Below are 15651 nucleotides of genomic sequence, written 5' to 3'. Positions count from 1 at the left end.
TACAAAATACAGTTAATAACCATCATCAAGATGTGGAAATCGATACTTATGTAGGACTTTTAAGAAAAAAAAATCCATGGTTCAAAATTTTAAGTTTTGGCCTTAATTTGTCTAAAACAGACTTCAAATTAAGCAGAACTAATTTGTAGACCTCAAATGTCGTTCAACATAGAGAATGAAGTGCTAATCTAGTTTTAAGTTCAAACTCTTGTGATATATTTTGATTCTAAAAAATAGTTGGCTCAAAATTAAATAGAGCAATAGCAATATTTTTGGTGAAACTCCAAGGCAAATAGCAAAAGCATTCGTTGGTCTTAAAAGGATACAACAAGAGAGAGGAGGCTATATGAAAAGGTTATAAATTTTTCAGAAATGTTAGTTACTAATACTATCTTCATTCCACGTCTGTGATTGGTAAATTTGATAAAACTGGTATAACAATGAGACCCTTGTAAAATAATGCTTGCTAATGAATCATAATTACATTTCCACTAGCAGTAACACTTTTGCATTTTGCCTGATTACCAATTAGCAATAGAGTTTCCACCTAACCCAAAAAAATAAAGTAAAATCATTATGTCTTGTTGTGTGTGTGGGGCCTGTGCAAATTCATAAATCATTTCATCTACAGCATATGCCTTCTGATTAAACGAAAGCCAAAGTCTATATAAACAATGGAAAGACCAGAACACAAGCAGTGTATCCGCAAGGTAAACTATAGATTATTGCTACGTAGTGCGTTATTTAAAAAAAAGAATAATATAATAAATATATTGCTATGGAGGATTAATACTTTGTGAGAACAGATTGAATATTGATACTTAAAAAGAAATATTGATCTAAAGTAAACTAACATTTAGCTTTTCAGTGTTTTTAATAAAATGAAAGTAACTCTAAGATAGTAGTAAGTTAACGTAAAATATGGATATTCCTTTAGGTAATTGTCAAACATTACATGATTTCCATTTATTGGAAAAACATATAAAATTAACGTAAAATATGCAAGGTAGAATAGTGTTTTCTTTCTACTATATGAAGTTCATTTTTGATTATTTAGGTAGATGTCAAACGTTACATGATTTCCGTTAGGTTTGCCTAATTTTTTGGAATTGAAATTCCATCTTCTTCGATAATTGATACAGCTTAAAGCAAGCAACACCATACAGTAAAAGTTTTGCTATATTGGATCATCCATCATTTTCTTGAACAAATCATATGGTACAGTATGGATATCTATCACACACCGCACTTTTCTTAAAAAGGATTTGCAAATTTTTTATTCATCAAAAGACGTAAATATGCATATGAATGATAACATCAAGGAAATTTTTATTTCTCCAGAGACAAATCCACATGCTAGATTGTGTTTACATCAAGGATATGATTAACTTTTCTAGCTTTCTGCAGAACTTCTGAGAATCTTCGTAGCACAAGTTTTGATATATTCCATACGTTTTTTGGGTTATGAATGTTAAGCCATGCGTTTAAGTTGGAACTATGAAGACGAAAGACAAATTATGTGTACTAAATAAATACTTTTTTTTATTTGAATTTAAGAAGTTCTGAGCCTAAGCCCATAATCTCTTTGGACCAGGGACAAGAGCCGGTTGTTTAATCCCGAACCTAACACCTCTACCCTTTGGGAAGAAGGCTTTACCAGTCGAGCTAGCAACTCCGGGTTAGCGAATAAATACTTAAGAACTATAAAGCTAGGCTTAATTGGTAGGAGATGTGGGTCACATACAAATTTGGAAAAACAATGTGTTTTTGTTGGTGTTGTAGACTTGTAATAAATAGCAATAGACACGTCTAGAATGTACATGAAATAAATGGTGTTTGTGTTTTGAAAAATGCTGAAAATAATAATAATAATAAATGTTATGAGAATCACTCGCATCAAACAATACTACTATATGTTATTCAAAAAAAGAATCATCTGGTATGAACCACTCTGCAGTAGGTCGAGTTGGGCAGTGTGAAGACTCTGCGAATCCCTGAAATATATTTTTACAGTTTGTAACTCAGCTCACACGCCTGGAAGATTTTCTACCATATATGAAAGATCCTCTTACTTAACGGTCTGAAGATTAACTCTAATACCAATAAAATTGCATGGCACAGCAGGCGATGAAGAATGGAATTTTTACCAATGGAAAAAATAGTTACAAGATAAGATTTAATAATCAACAGATATTTACAACAGAATTGAGACTTCAAACATAAACAATAAAAAAAAAGCCTTAACAAAAGTCTCAACTATCACAAGTTTCTCACCACAAAGATGATAATTTCACTACTATGCAAACTCAAGATGTCACCTGTTTTTAATTATTATTTGCTCCTCCTTAGTGTATACCTCTTTTGACCGTTTGGTCACCAACGTCAAGTGACAAATATGTGGTACCGTGAATCTCTATACCAGTCCCTTCTCCATGATTGCACCGTAATACCCAAATGTGGATAAAATACCATAAGTATGGTGAAGGCAACGTCTGTTCTTGTTGGAAATGGAAAGTTGAAAGAGCTTCAATGGCAGAGTGCCTCTCCATATGCTACCCATTGTTTGAAGCTATCCGTAAAATCATCGCGAATATTTGTGTGGACAGATGGTTCGGTTCCCATAGGTTCCTTTCCCTGCCAGAGGATATAAACTCCGGTTAAGTTTCATGTGCAAGTAACCATGTGACAATATACGCCTCTCAAAACAATCGAATCATATGATAGGCATGCAAAGTAGAATTGGGAAGAGACTGACCTTCCTGCTGCTTGATCCACTCTCGCTCATAGCTGGCGTTGACTGTTTTATTTCACTGCTGATAATCTCCGATGATGACATTTCTGCGGTTGAACAGCTAGCAAGCGCTGACGGCCTACCAAAAGAGCAATGTGAGTTCAAAAAAAATGTTTCAAAAAAAGTGTTTCAAAAAAAAAAAAGAGTTCAAAAAAAATGTTGATCACTCATAAGAAATAGGCTATTACTGTTAATTTAGTCATCAATAGAGAAAAACGCTACACAAATGGATATTGAATCTTATGATAAAATTTTTGGACGCAACATAATCAGCTGGATTTTGAGAAAGATGACCAATATGATATATTGAAATTATAAGCCTCTAGTTAACGAGATCCGGTTGCTTCATCAACTGCTTAAAATCGTACATTGATCTCGTTAATGCACATTACTTTTACCTGTACAATTGATCGTTCTTGCATAGATTTTCCGATGACGAAAGCCACTCAACATCAACAAAATTTGAGACACTAGACATGTCTTCCTCCTCGGACAAGTAATTGGAGTTACTACCATTACGTTGAACCTTCTGCGCATCTCCAAAAAAATGTGAGCTAGGCATTGACGGAGCACACCTACAAAGACGTGACAGCTGATGATTCAGACCAACAAGTGTTCCAACGTACTAGCACACACAAATTTTTTGACTACATGAAGTAGAAAGACAGCACTCATCAATTTATGAGATATAACAAGGGTTGAATTGATATGCACAATAGAGCTCCGCACAGCAAATGCATACATATACTCAAGCTAAAGGAACCAGCAGTACATATTTTATTAAGCTATAATCCAGAAGATATGTAAGAAATAAATAAAAAAACCTTGATAATGCTACATCAGCAGCTGGCATATCTGGTGATGACTCTGAAACTATACGAGTCACTTGGCGTGATGACAAGCCTTTACGTGATATGCTTTCATGCTTGCTACTCATTGCAGACATCGGTGTGCGACTTTCATGGAGAATATTTCCATCTGATAAGCACCTCTTCACAAAGAACCTGGAAACATAGTGTCAGGAGCTGTGATCGGTAATAAAGTTAAAATAATTTTGTTAACTTTTAAGTCTATAATGAAGATGGAAAAGCCATCTGCTAAAAACAGAGCAAATTCATAAACAAATAGAGAGTACACAGCAAGGTAAAGGTCGATGCAGTTGACAAATCAATCCTAGTTCCCCATAATATAAACAAGCTTGCACCTCCATGTGTCAAAATCATACGATCATTACATATGATTAGGATCACAACAGTTTCAAAGGATGGAAATTGGAAGTTCTGGTGGAGAATGACATTCATGATAGGGATAATTTCGAATGATTTAGAGCTTATCTGTTTTAAAGTTCGTATACAAAACGCATTGCAAGTAGGTCTAAGAAATTAGAATTCGTATAGACCCTACAATTCATCAAAGCATGTCAGAAGAATGGAAGATGACCATCAAGTTCTAAATACATATATACCTAGATAATTGCAGTCATAGAAACCTACCTTTCATCTTCCTCCATGCTTAATTCTCCATTTCTCTCATTGGATTGGGAATCTGAACGCAACTCCCAAACCGCCAGCTTCCCTTGTTCAGGCCGGAAAGTACCAAGAAATCTGCATATAGAAAGCCACAAAGGCCCAAATACTTTCTGTAAGACTCTGGGAGATCATGGCGTAACATGTATATCCGAGAGAGTGACAGAGAAGCAGCTCACATGTTAATAGCATCTTGTTTATCCGCATCCATATATGCGTTATTATAATATCGTTGCAGAGTCCTCAAAAACTCCTGTGACTGGGTTGCTGCTTTCCATTGGCCTCTCCTCTCACTGAAAACCTATTTTATACCAGAAATTATATGAAGCAACAAAGTGTCTCCAAACAATAGTGAACATAATGGTAACTTGAGTCGGCTGACAAGTAACCAGTGTCCGCTGCTGATAGGCTCAACTATAAAGGCTGATTGATTAGCAGGCACAAATGACATAAGGAAAGGAGTTCTGATATTTAATTGTGAAACAGTCAAAACTGTGAAATGGGATAATTTTATTTCATATGAATCATTCCCAACTGAGACTAAAAGGAATCTACTTTGTGCAATTAGTATCAACTATCAACTAACTGTCTCTAAAAGAAGACTACATAAAAGGCAGTTCCAAGACGATTAACAAAATTAATCCAATGCTCCCGGGACTCTAGGGAAAAATATAGACTTACCTTATTGTGGGCTGCAGATCCACCATACTGATAAGCTAGCGTGTCTCCCATTCTCTCATATAACCCCATTAATGAACTTGACAGAGGATCATCAAGTTCTATCGTAGGAGCATCTCTGATTCCCAAAGCATGAAGCTGTTGTCCTAGAGCAGCCCAACCATATGCATACTGTGCAACATTTGTACGATCAAGACAATCTATGCAATTGGTTCTCAGCACGCCACTCTGAAGCCTACTAGGCTTGACATCATAATCGCCATCATCAACATTCTTACTTGAGCGAAAATTCTTCTCTGGGGAATCATATTCCCCACTCTCATCATCAGAACTATTACGTGGAGACATGTCCGCACTGCATTTTTAAGACATCACTAGTACTGTAAGAATTTAATATATAGGTGCACGGAAAATAACTTTTCTAATAGAGTACATCACTTTCCACCAAGATCTAGTTGAATGTTATCACCAGTTTCCAAAGAGTAACACCAATTACGGATAGTTAATGATAATTAACAAGTGATCCACATTGCAGAAGATAGCTAGGAAAGGAATACTATCCTAGAAGATCAATTCCCTGAACTACTTAGACAGGTTCATCTTAATAACAGACAGCGAAATAATAACCGGGGAAGAATTTATATACTGAACAAGTTACAGAAGCTCAAGCAAAAGGCTTACTCAGATGAAGACAAACTCAGATAACCATCGAGCTTCATTGCTGGGGTAACTCGATAATAAAAGAAACCTGTTAGCATCAAAGCACAGGTAGCTACTTTGCCAAGAAGTGCCAAGACATTTGCTGTTTTGCTGAAATACAGACAAAGAAAAGATAAAACTGGTTTTCGTCTAAAATATGTACTGTATTTATAATTTTTTTTTTTTGAAGGAGCTGGAACGGAAATTTAAAACGATACCTCTGGAAATGTTTGTGCAAGTCCCAGTGGAGGAATCTTAAACGATTTTCTGCAGGCAGATCTTTGTTTATAAAGTCAATTGCATTAGCAAACTCTGCCCGGAGAACTGATTCCCTGGGTCTCCTCTCTTTTGTCTATTGCCAAAAGAACCAGGAAAAATCAGTGAAAGTTTTGAGGTGCGAGAATATCAAAATGACAGTGCACATGCCCTTTCCAATAGAAAAAGTACCTAGGCTGAAATGATTATAAAAGATTAGGCAGCTCACCTTGATCAAGTTCAGAATAATGATGGGGATTCCATATCGATCTACAAGGTTTTCAAAGTGAAGTCTAGTTGCCTCAAAGTTCAGGTCCCTTTTTGACACTGTATTTGACATTGAGATATTCAGACACACAGAGGAGAGAGAGGAGAGAGACCAGGCAGTATAACACTTACATACTATATCCGGCTTAATATTCATCCGCGAGGTCTCCTGTGACCAGAATAGAGGGATTGAGCCACGATTCTGCACAACAGAACTTATTTGCATGGGATGGTCTTCAGGAACGTCCTCAGACACTATCTGTTCTGTTTCGACATCATAAGCAACATTGCCACTTTCGTTTATTCCTCGTTTCAAGTACCTAAAATCAGAAGGGGGTTAGGAGAAAAGAAGAAGAATAACTACCTCAAGTAAAGATGCATATTTTAAATCTCCATGTTGGAAAGAACCCAGGAGATAGGCAAATATTTAACAATGATTGCGCATTGTACTCTTATGTGGGTTTTATTTGCAATGACTTCATGTACTGCTACAGGTTACAGAGTGACTTATAACAGACATGTATACTACAGAGCAGGAAACTAGGGAGTAATGAAATCTGATACCTGGTTCCAGCATTATGGCGGGAGCGCCTAGCAATAAGAGTGAGTTTAAAATTCCGTCCAGCTTCAGAAAGACTTGTCTACATGCACAACAAATCAAGATTCAGCACCTATGAATCTAAACAGTACTATGAAACTATCAAGGCATTTGAGGATAAAGATGCTAGTTAGCACAGCCAAGAACATCAAAATAGATGAATAGCTGTAAAAACTTGCAAGTGAGACATAATACTTCTTTTGCAGACCTTTTGGTGCAAGACCAAACATGAACAACATAATGATCCCAAAGTAAATGGTACACAAATACCAAAACTGCTGCTGTGAGAAAAGAAAAGGAACATTTGATTTTGGGAAAACTTTCTATGCTTTGGCAGTGAGGGGCAGAAAAATATATGATTCTTACCTGCTTAAAGAAACCATACACCAATGCTACAGTCCAAACGGTATTCCGAAGATGATGTCGAATTCCCCGAGTCAAGAACTCGTTCCAAACAAACATTTTCTTATAGAGAGTACCACCACTCTCGCGGTCGCATATATTCTTCTGGAAACTACGCATTATATTGAAAGAATAGCTGAAAAAGAAGTCTTTTGTAAGGTCCACCATACACAGGAGCCTCTTGTACCTGTTTATCAACAAGTGGGAAACACCAGACAAAGAAACGCAAGTGTTAAATGACTTCAGTTCATAAAAAGGTGGAAGGGTGTAATAAATAAACACATGTACTCTCTTAAACAATAAGCTTGGAACAAACAAAACATGGGCATAAAGATATTATCAAGACACCTGTTCTCGTCTCTTGAATTTGCAAAGTTGGAGAGCACGCTAGAATTTCGCAAAGAAATGATCTCACTCTTGGACACTTCATAGACCCTGTGACCACAAATTTCGCCAATCTCTCTTCTCTCAGTAATAAGCAGCATGTAGTATGGTCCCAAAAACTTAATGAACCCTGAGACCACCCACATAAATGGGGAGAACATAAAAAAAAACGCAAAATAGTGAGAACACGCTGTAAAAGTAAAAGCATGTACGTTCCTGTAAACATAAGCAACACATACCAATGATGCCATAACATAGAGTGACAAGTTTCAGACCGCCTGTGGCCTTGTTTCCTTCGTGTATCCGTTTAAGCAACTCGTAGCATTCCTTTTTGGTATATGCAGTTGAATCCTCACTAACATTAAGCTCAGACGCATCAAGGCGGTCAATCTTTAGTACTCTATACACTCCATTACCGTTCCAACCAATCATATAGAAATTCTGAAAAGAAAAAAAGATATCATCATGTTAGCTAATAAAATGATCGAAGCGATTCAAATGTTTGAGGTGGAAGCTGTATGTGTACCGATTGAGTCTCAAAGAGTTTGAATTCTTGCATAGAGGCTTGAAGGGAAGATGATGATCCAGAGGAGGAGGTCGAGCCTCCGTTCTCCATTGGTGGCGATGAGGTTATTCCCAAGCCTTTTGACTTACAGATCCAACCTCTCGCCGGAGCATTCACAAAAGTTCCAAGCACAAGACTTTTGTCTCTGTGGGAAAAAAGAAAGAAAGAAAGATTTTGAATTTACACGCAAACCAAAAATTGAAGAGATTGTCGTAAGAGATCAAAGGTCATTACTTTTTCACTCGATACACGAATCTCTTGCACTGTGTGATTACAAGAGAAACAATCGAGCAGCCTCGGAAACACAAAGGAAGATTCTTCTTATGGTGCTCTCGAATCGAAACAAATGCGAGATTTTGTTAAAACGTAAGGAAACGATCAAGGAGATCACAGCTCCAGAAAGCTCAGATTCGCAGAATTAGAAGATGAAACGAAGAATTGGAGAAGAATAATAATTTGAAGAAGATGGAGAGAGAGAGAAAGGGGTTTAATGATGAGGAGGAGGAGGAAGGAGAAGATGATATATGATTCAGATGTTTTCTTTGTTTCGGTGGAGACAATCAAGGAAGGAGAAGATTGGATCAAGAACACAATTAGAAGAAGACGACGAAACACACCACAATTTCTATTTTATTTTATTTATTGTTTTTGGGATTTGCAGAAAAATAAAAATAAAAATAAATAGTCCCGTGACAGTGTGCTCTCTATATAGTTACAGCTGTCTGGACTCTAATGGAGTTAGCTGCACCTTCGAAGAGTTATTACTCTTTCTTTTATTCACATCCTCCTCTTTTTTTTTTTTTATAACTAAAAGTCAATTATCATGATTCACGAGTGAGCGACTCATTTTAGCAAAATAAATATTATCAAAAGGTGTCACAAAAACATGTTTACATTATCAGGTGATGATGCTGACGCCAACACTAATTTGATTATATAAAGATATATCAGCTGTCACTACAAGGATTACAGATCTTTCTTTTTTTTTTTTTTGGGTACACTAGTCTTTTTGGGTTTTAGTGTGTTCAATTGTACAAGTTTTTTTTTTTGGTCAGAGCAGAAAACGTTATAAATAAGCTGAGCCAAAAAGGAAGAAAAAAAAAAAGAATAGGCTAAACCCTATGTCAAAGTATTGCTTTACACACAAGGCACCAACTTTCATTACCGGGAAAACCTACTTACAAATCTAAAACTTGCTCCCTCGTCACTACTTGTATGCTCACGCAATCTAATTCATGATCCTCAGTGACGAGAAACAAAAGAGAAAACGGGTTCTTGACCTCACAAGTGAAGATGATTACAAAGGACACACGAAGGTCGAGAGAGAAGCAAGTCAAAACCAAATCAATCCTTGCAATCTGTTACACCTTCTGTAGATATTTGAAATCTAGCTTCTGCTTCTGGCAAGCATGGCGAGCTTATCACTTTGCATATTCTCTCCTCTCCTCTTCCTTTCCTCATTGCCAGCCTGTATATGATTTCCTCATCATCATTAACCAAACACATTTTGCCAATGAACTCTCTCTATAAATTAAAAAAAGAAACATTGTTTGGAATTTGCAAACGTTACAGACCTTGTTGTGGTTGCATGAGCCATGATATTCCCACCAATCGGCTTAAACTGTGGCCCAGCAAAAAGAGCAGAACCATCTACTTGCGCAACTACTTGGTTTGTTATAACCACAGCCACACCAAACTAGAGCGCCATTAAACAAGAGAGCAAGTTTCAGGGTAGGAACTTGCGAAAGGACACAGTTAAAACTACTGAATGGTCTCACCTCATCTGCTAATTTCTGCAGACTCCTCAAGAACTTTGCAAGATGCATTTGTCTGGCAGAAAGCTCTCCCCTTCCTGAGAAATCTGTCCTGTAGAGAGCGGTGGCACTATCCACAATCATGAGAGCAAATCTGTTACATCACAACTTTCACAGTTAGAACTCTCATCTCATCATGAACAAAACTGGAACTGAACACCAAAAAAGAAACTCAACGCACCTTGTTTCAACCATCATTGACGCTGCTTCAAGCAAAAGCCTTGACTGGTGATCAGTATTGTACGCCCTCGCATAGGCAACGTTTTCCAGTACATCAGCTCCATTTAGTCCAAACCTGCATCATTTCGGTTGATTACTTCACGGATTGTTCTGTCACAAGATGGTCCCACATGTGTTACACGGACAGCATACCTGTCGGCTATCTGCAAAAGTCTTTGTGGCCTGAATGTTCCCTCGGCATCAATGTACATTGCCTTTCCCTCTCCACCTCCTTGATCCATGGGAAGCTAATCATTTTTAAACCAGAACCTTAATGTGAATATCCTTCTCAGTTTTGCAAAGATGTACAAAGAGATTCAAGGTCACTGATTCCTACTAGACAAGAAACAATAGCAGAGTGGTGAATTGATGAAAATGGTTCTTACTTGACAAGTTACACACAGTGTATGGCACAACTGAGTCTTTCCTGAGCGGAACTCGCCATATAACTCAGTGATGGATCCGGTCTCAATTCCGCCTGTTGACAAATACAGGGGAAAGTAAGAAGATCATAGTAGCAAAATGACCTGTTAAGAACAACCAAAAATCTGAAACCAACCTTCAAGAACTTTGTCAAGCTCCCGTGATCCAGAGGTAATCTGAATGATCTCCTGTCTCTGAGCATGGAGCTGGGTAGCACTAGTGAAACCCAAAGGAACCAGCTTTGAAGCTGTCACACAGAGAAACAAATATAAGAAAATGCATAATCTCTGTATATAACAAAGAAGGATCTTTCAATATGACATGCCTGCTTCTACGATTTTGTCAACCTTAGCATCACTGATTCCTTTAATCTGCAAGAGATCCTTCCTTGGAGTATATGCAACACCTTCAACAGTGCAGAGACCAGCATCCCTAAGCTTCTTTACATCAACAGAAGCTATACCTGCCGCCTGAATATTGAAGAATCAAAGAGATTAAACAGTATATAACCAACTGACTATAACCCGAAGAACCCAAAACACTCTTTCATCTCCATCCATCTTATGAACAAAACAACTCTAAAGTTGTCAACTTTATCTGAATCCAACAAAAACCCTAAATGTGTTTCACTCTACAAGGCTAACGGAATCCCAATTTTCGCTCAGAATCAGAACGAACAGAAAAGGAGAGATCTTTAGTTAAACTAACGCGAACCCAATTCAATTAACGCAAGATCCGATGAAGCGAGAAGGTAAATAGCTCTGGAGAAACTGTACCTGAAGCTGTTCGACGGGGAAAGGGCCTTGCTGGATCTCTTCGTCGTCTTGTTGCTGAACAGCATTCTGGTTTCCACGCTGCTCCATTGTCGTCATTTCTCTCAATCAGAATAGATTCCAGTGAAAGCAAAATTGAGACTTTGCGAGTGGAGGGAAATGGCGAGACTTCTCTGAAACGAATTGAAAGAGGGAGACAGTCACTAACATTTAGCAAGACGAAGAATGAGGTAAAGGCTTCTCTAGCAAGTCTCGATTACGTTGTGGTCCAGTTGTCCTTATTGGGCCTTACTCGCTACAAGCCCATATCTCTTTAAGCCCGAACTCACGTGACCCATTATTTAATCTGTTACTTAAAAACAAACAATTAATCAAGTGTGTTTTTTTTTATATAAAGATTACCAAATATAAAAATATAGAAAGTATCCAAAACCTAAACCAATTAGGATTATGAAAACTATTAATACATAATATGAAAAAAGTACAAATACAAGATAAAAGGAAATATGGTTTCCTTTTCTCCAAGTTACATGGCCGCCTCTCTCTCTCCAAGTCGTGGCCGCCTTTCTCTCTCTAGGGTTGGACCGTCTCTCTCTCTAAGTTTATGGGCCGGTTATGGACATCCATCAATTGATTTATAACACTTCCCCTTGGATGCCATAACCATACAGGGATTGTAATATGCTTAATGTTGCCTCATTAAAACCTTATCAGGAAAACCCCCAGTGGGACTGTAATATGCTTAATGTTGCCTCATTAAAACCTTATCAGGAAAACCCAGTGGGACAAAACCATGATGAAGGAAAAAAAGTACAACACATACTACTCCCCCTGATGTGAATCTCAGTGGAGGTCCTTCAGCCTACGCATCCCAATCTGATGCGTGAGCTTCCTGAATGTGCAGGTAGGAAGTGCTTTGGTGAATAGGTCTGCTGAATTGTCAGTGGATCGTACTTGGACGACCTGGAAGCTCGTGAGTGAAGAAGAACTTAGGCAATATGTGTCGTCCTATCACCTTTTATGTAACCGTCCTTGAGCTGAGCAATGCACGCAGCATTGTCCTCATACATCACGGTTGGCTCTTTGTTCTCGGCCATCCCGCAATCAGCTCGGACGTGTTGGGTCATCGACCTCAACCAAACACACTCGCGGCTGGCCTCGTGTTGTTCCATGTTTAAAGACATATCCTGTCTGTGATCGAGCTTGATGTGGATCTGATAGATAACCTCATGATTGGACATGATCTAAACATATACAAGAGATTCATGGCAAAAACACATGTCCAGCCTAGTATAACTTGCCTATTACATCAAGGCGCCAATGGTAATTGGGTTAAGAACTTTTCCGGACCAAGGACATATCCCTTGTCCTTCTTGGAATCAAAGGATCTGTGTCTAATTCAAAAAATCCTCACGACCATGTCCTTCTTGAGACTTACAATACGTTTGTGTCCGGACCAAAGTACCTTATGGGACAACACAATGGGCGAGCTTTTAGTCCATGTTTAAAATTTGGTTGAATACCCTTCTATAAGCCCTTTGATGCACAAAGATTCCATCTTTTAAGATGTTTTAATTTTATTCCCAAACAAAACCTTGTTTGTCCCAAATTCTCATTTCAATCTCTTTCTTTTAGATAATCGTTTGGGAAATCTCTCCAGAGGATATTAACATACACATATATATTTTAGTTCTCGAGAACCTGTTGTATTTGACAACTCAATATCTTCTGGGATTTATATATATATTCATTATCCAGTGAACCATATAAGTAGGCGGTTTCTACATCCTTTAACCGCAAATCTATTTTCTTTTCTTATGGCCAGACTTATTAGGAATCTAAATGTTTGTTATATCCACCACAGGGGAGTATATCTCCTCATAATTGATTCCTGGTCTTTGTGTGAATCTTTGTGCATATGGTCGTGCCTTATATCTTGCTATCTCGCCATGTTTCATTTCTTTCGCAAAGACTCATTTGTCCAACTGGTTTTACATCTACAGGTGTCCGAAATGTGGGACCAAAACCTCTTTTTTCTTATTTAATTCCACGTCCCCTTTTCCTTTTATCTTATTTGTTGAGTTCACTCATGTATGGACGTGGGTTCATGATCCTCGTTTATATTCATAATTTCAAGTGCTACTAAAATCATCTTATGTCGACATTCTTTATGTGTTCCATAATGTTCCAGACATGATATAATCGATTGAGATTTTATTATTATCAAGGACCTTTATTACCTTGCAGCTTGGCGTCCCAAGCTACATTGTTTGGTACCTTAGATGTTTAGCCGGCCGGCCTTATCTCTGTCTGGGATGGTTTCCTTAGTAACCTCGGATTTGGATCTGTTTATCATTATCTGCACCTTTCTTTTGTTTCCGAGGATTCTAATTTTTTTTGGAACTTATTGGTCTATCTTGTAAAGACTCTGTAGCAACTTGATTGTGTCTCTCTTGGACATCATTTTCGTTGGTGCTTTACAAGCTGGTTTATATATGACTTAGTCATTTTTCCGGGTCAGCAAATGTGTCTGGCATTTGATTAGCTAGCTTTGTAAATGTATAATCTTTGGACGTCTATTTCACATTCTTTAGTCCGAGGATCTTGCCAAGACAATGATGGTCGATGCCATTCTGTTTCTTTTACCAGCTTATTATTTTCTCCCCCTAATGTTGGATAGTCGGATTCATTAAACTTGCAATCCGTGTTCTTGGCCGCTAAATAGATCACCCATATTTGGCTTAAGGTACTTCATTATCATGGGAGATTCATATCCAACATATATATCCATCCTCCTTTTGAGGTCCCATCTTAGTTTTCTGTGGTGGAGCAATTGGCACATCTAAATGTCTTTAATGATGGAATATGTATGGCTCTTGACCCGTTATCTAATCGAGATGGGGAATATCTATGATCACTAAATGGCCTGATGCTTTTAACATAGATGCATGTAAAACTCGTATGTCCCCAAGCTTTAAATTTGGAATTTTGACCTTATAAGTAATGGCCTATGCGGTTTATAAAAGGATTCGGCCAAGCCGTTTATAGTATGGACATGTGCCACGGATTTGTCCACACTGCCCCCTCATGGACATACTATAATTATGGCCTAATGAGTTTCCCTTGTGAGATTCTATGGGATAACTCTTTCTTTCTTTCAATGTGTGCCCATTTTGCATCATGTTTGAACCAGGATGGCTAATGATCTTTGCATAGTATAGACCAGTAGAGAATGAATGTATAGTCTCGGCCATTTTTTCTATGATCTTGAGTGAATTTTAAAAGGAAATCTTTATTTCTTTTGCCCATTGTTTCAATATGGAAACCATTCTTATGTTTTTTAAACTCATTTCTATGGGTGAGTATAAATCATTAGATCTCTTTAGCTGGCCGCAGCCTTTCGTGGGAATGGCTATACCCGTAACTATATTTCTTATCTCTTTGGGCGATGTAAAGGAATTCTTTGTTCCCTATGCCCATGGTTTCAATTTTGAAACCATTTATCCATTATTTATGAATGAAGAAATTTTAGGTGATTTATTATTATAGATTTTATTATACTTATTTCAGATTTTCAGAGATAGGATTTTAAAATAAAAACTTTCATTCATATAATAAATTCAAATAAGTCATGAAGACAAAGAAATCATAAAATCAAAACAAGACATCAAAATCAACTTATTCTTTTAGACAATTAGAAGTCTCATATTCCATAAGATCGTGTGGGCTTCAGGATTCTTCCCTTCCAAAATTCTCTTGGTACACATCAACTAGATGCTTGACAGTCCTACAATTCTTAGCCCAATGATTACTTATTCCACACTTATGACACACTGATCTATCCACGGACTTGAAGTCCTGGATCCTTAGACTCATGCAATCATATCTAGCCTTTGGCAATAATACCAACCTTTGGTGATCATATCTTTGTTTTAACTTGTTCCAAAAGTCTAGAGGATTCTCAATAGTTATGTACTGATCTTTGAGACTCTCTATAAGATGATGACGAATAATTAATATTCCCTTGTATCAATCTTTCTTACTTGCATTATTTTTCTTGGCAATAAATTCACCGAGGCCCTTGGATTTCAATATAAACTTAGTATCAAGCACCCATTGCAATTAATTATCTCCTGAGAGATTTACGGCAACAAAATCCAAGTTGTTGATTTTCGACATCCGGAAACAATTATTAATACTTTTAGAAAAATTTTATAGCTTTATAATAATAGTTTATGTCACACGGACCAGAAAAAA

At 37.4% G+C, this 15651-nt stretch overlaps 2 protein-coding genes across 2 annotated transcripts; both read right to left on the bottom strand.

Moving 5' to 3' along the window:
- Nucleotides 1-2157: 2157 nt before the first annotated feature.
- On the bottom strand, nt 2158-8826 carry LOC106318828 (phosphoinositide phosphatase SAC4-like). The gene is made up of 17 exons (XM_013756966.1): nt 8400-8826; nt 8127-8310; nt 7840-8041; nt 7565-7730; nt 7181-7403; nt 6781-6857; nt 6349-6536; nt 6179-6276; nt 5913-6046; nt 5677-5805; nt 4999-5350; nt 4497-4618; nt 4285-4395; nt 3616-3795; nt 3190-3366; nt 2756-2870; nt 2158-2634 (listed from the first exon to the last, which is right to left on the bottom strand). The coding sequence occupies exons 2-17, from the start codon at nt 8214-8216 to the stop codon at nt 2527-2529; spliced, it is 2472 nt and encodes an 823-aa protein (XP_013612420.1). The 5' UTR covers nt 8217-8310; nt 8400-8826; the 3' UTR covers nt 2158-2526.
- A 457-nt stretch (nt 8827-9283) lies between these two features.
- On the bottom strand, nt 9284-11603 carry LOC106316465 (DNA repair protein RAD51 homolog 1-like). Its single transcript, XM_013754352.1, has 9 exons — nt 11398-11603; nt 10947-11091; nt 10758-10868; nt 10585-10676; nt 10352-10446; nt 10161-10274; nt 9944-10073; nt 9740-9861; nt 9284-9633 (listed from the first exon to the last, which is right to left on the bottom strand). Exons 1-9 carry the CDS (start codon nt 11491-11493, stop codon nt 9510-9512), a joined length of 1029 nt encoding a protein of 342 aa, XP_013609806.1. The 5' UTR covers nt 11494-11603; the 3' UTR covers nt 9284-9509.
- Nucleotides 11604-15651: the final 4048 nt, after the last annotated feature.

The sequence above is a fragment of the Brassica oleracea genome, chromosome C9 (assembly GCF_000695525.1).
Source record: "Brassica oleracea var. oleracea cultivar TO1000 chromosome C9, BOL, whole genome shotgun sequence".
NCBI classification, from domain to species: domain Eukaryota; kingdom Viridiplantae; phylum Streptophyta; class Magnoliopsida; order Brassicales; family Brassicaceae; genus Brassica; species Brassica oleracea.
This window is presented reverse-complemented; position numbering and strand designations above follow the sequence as displayed.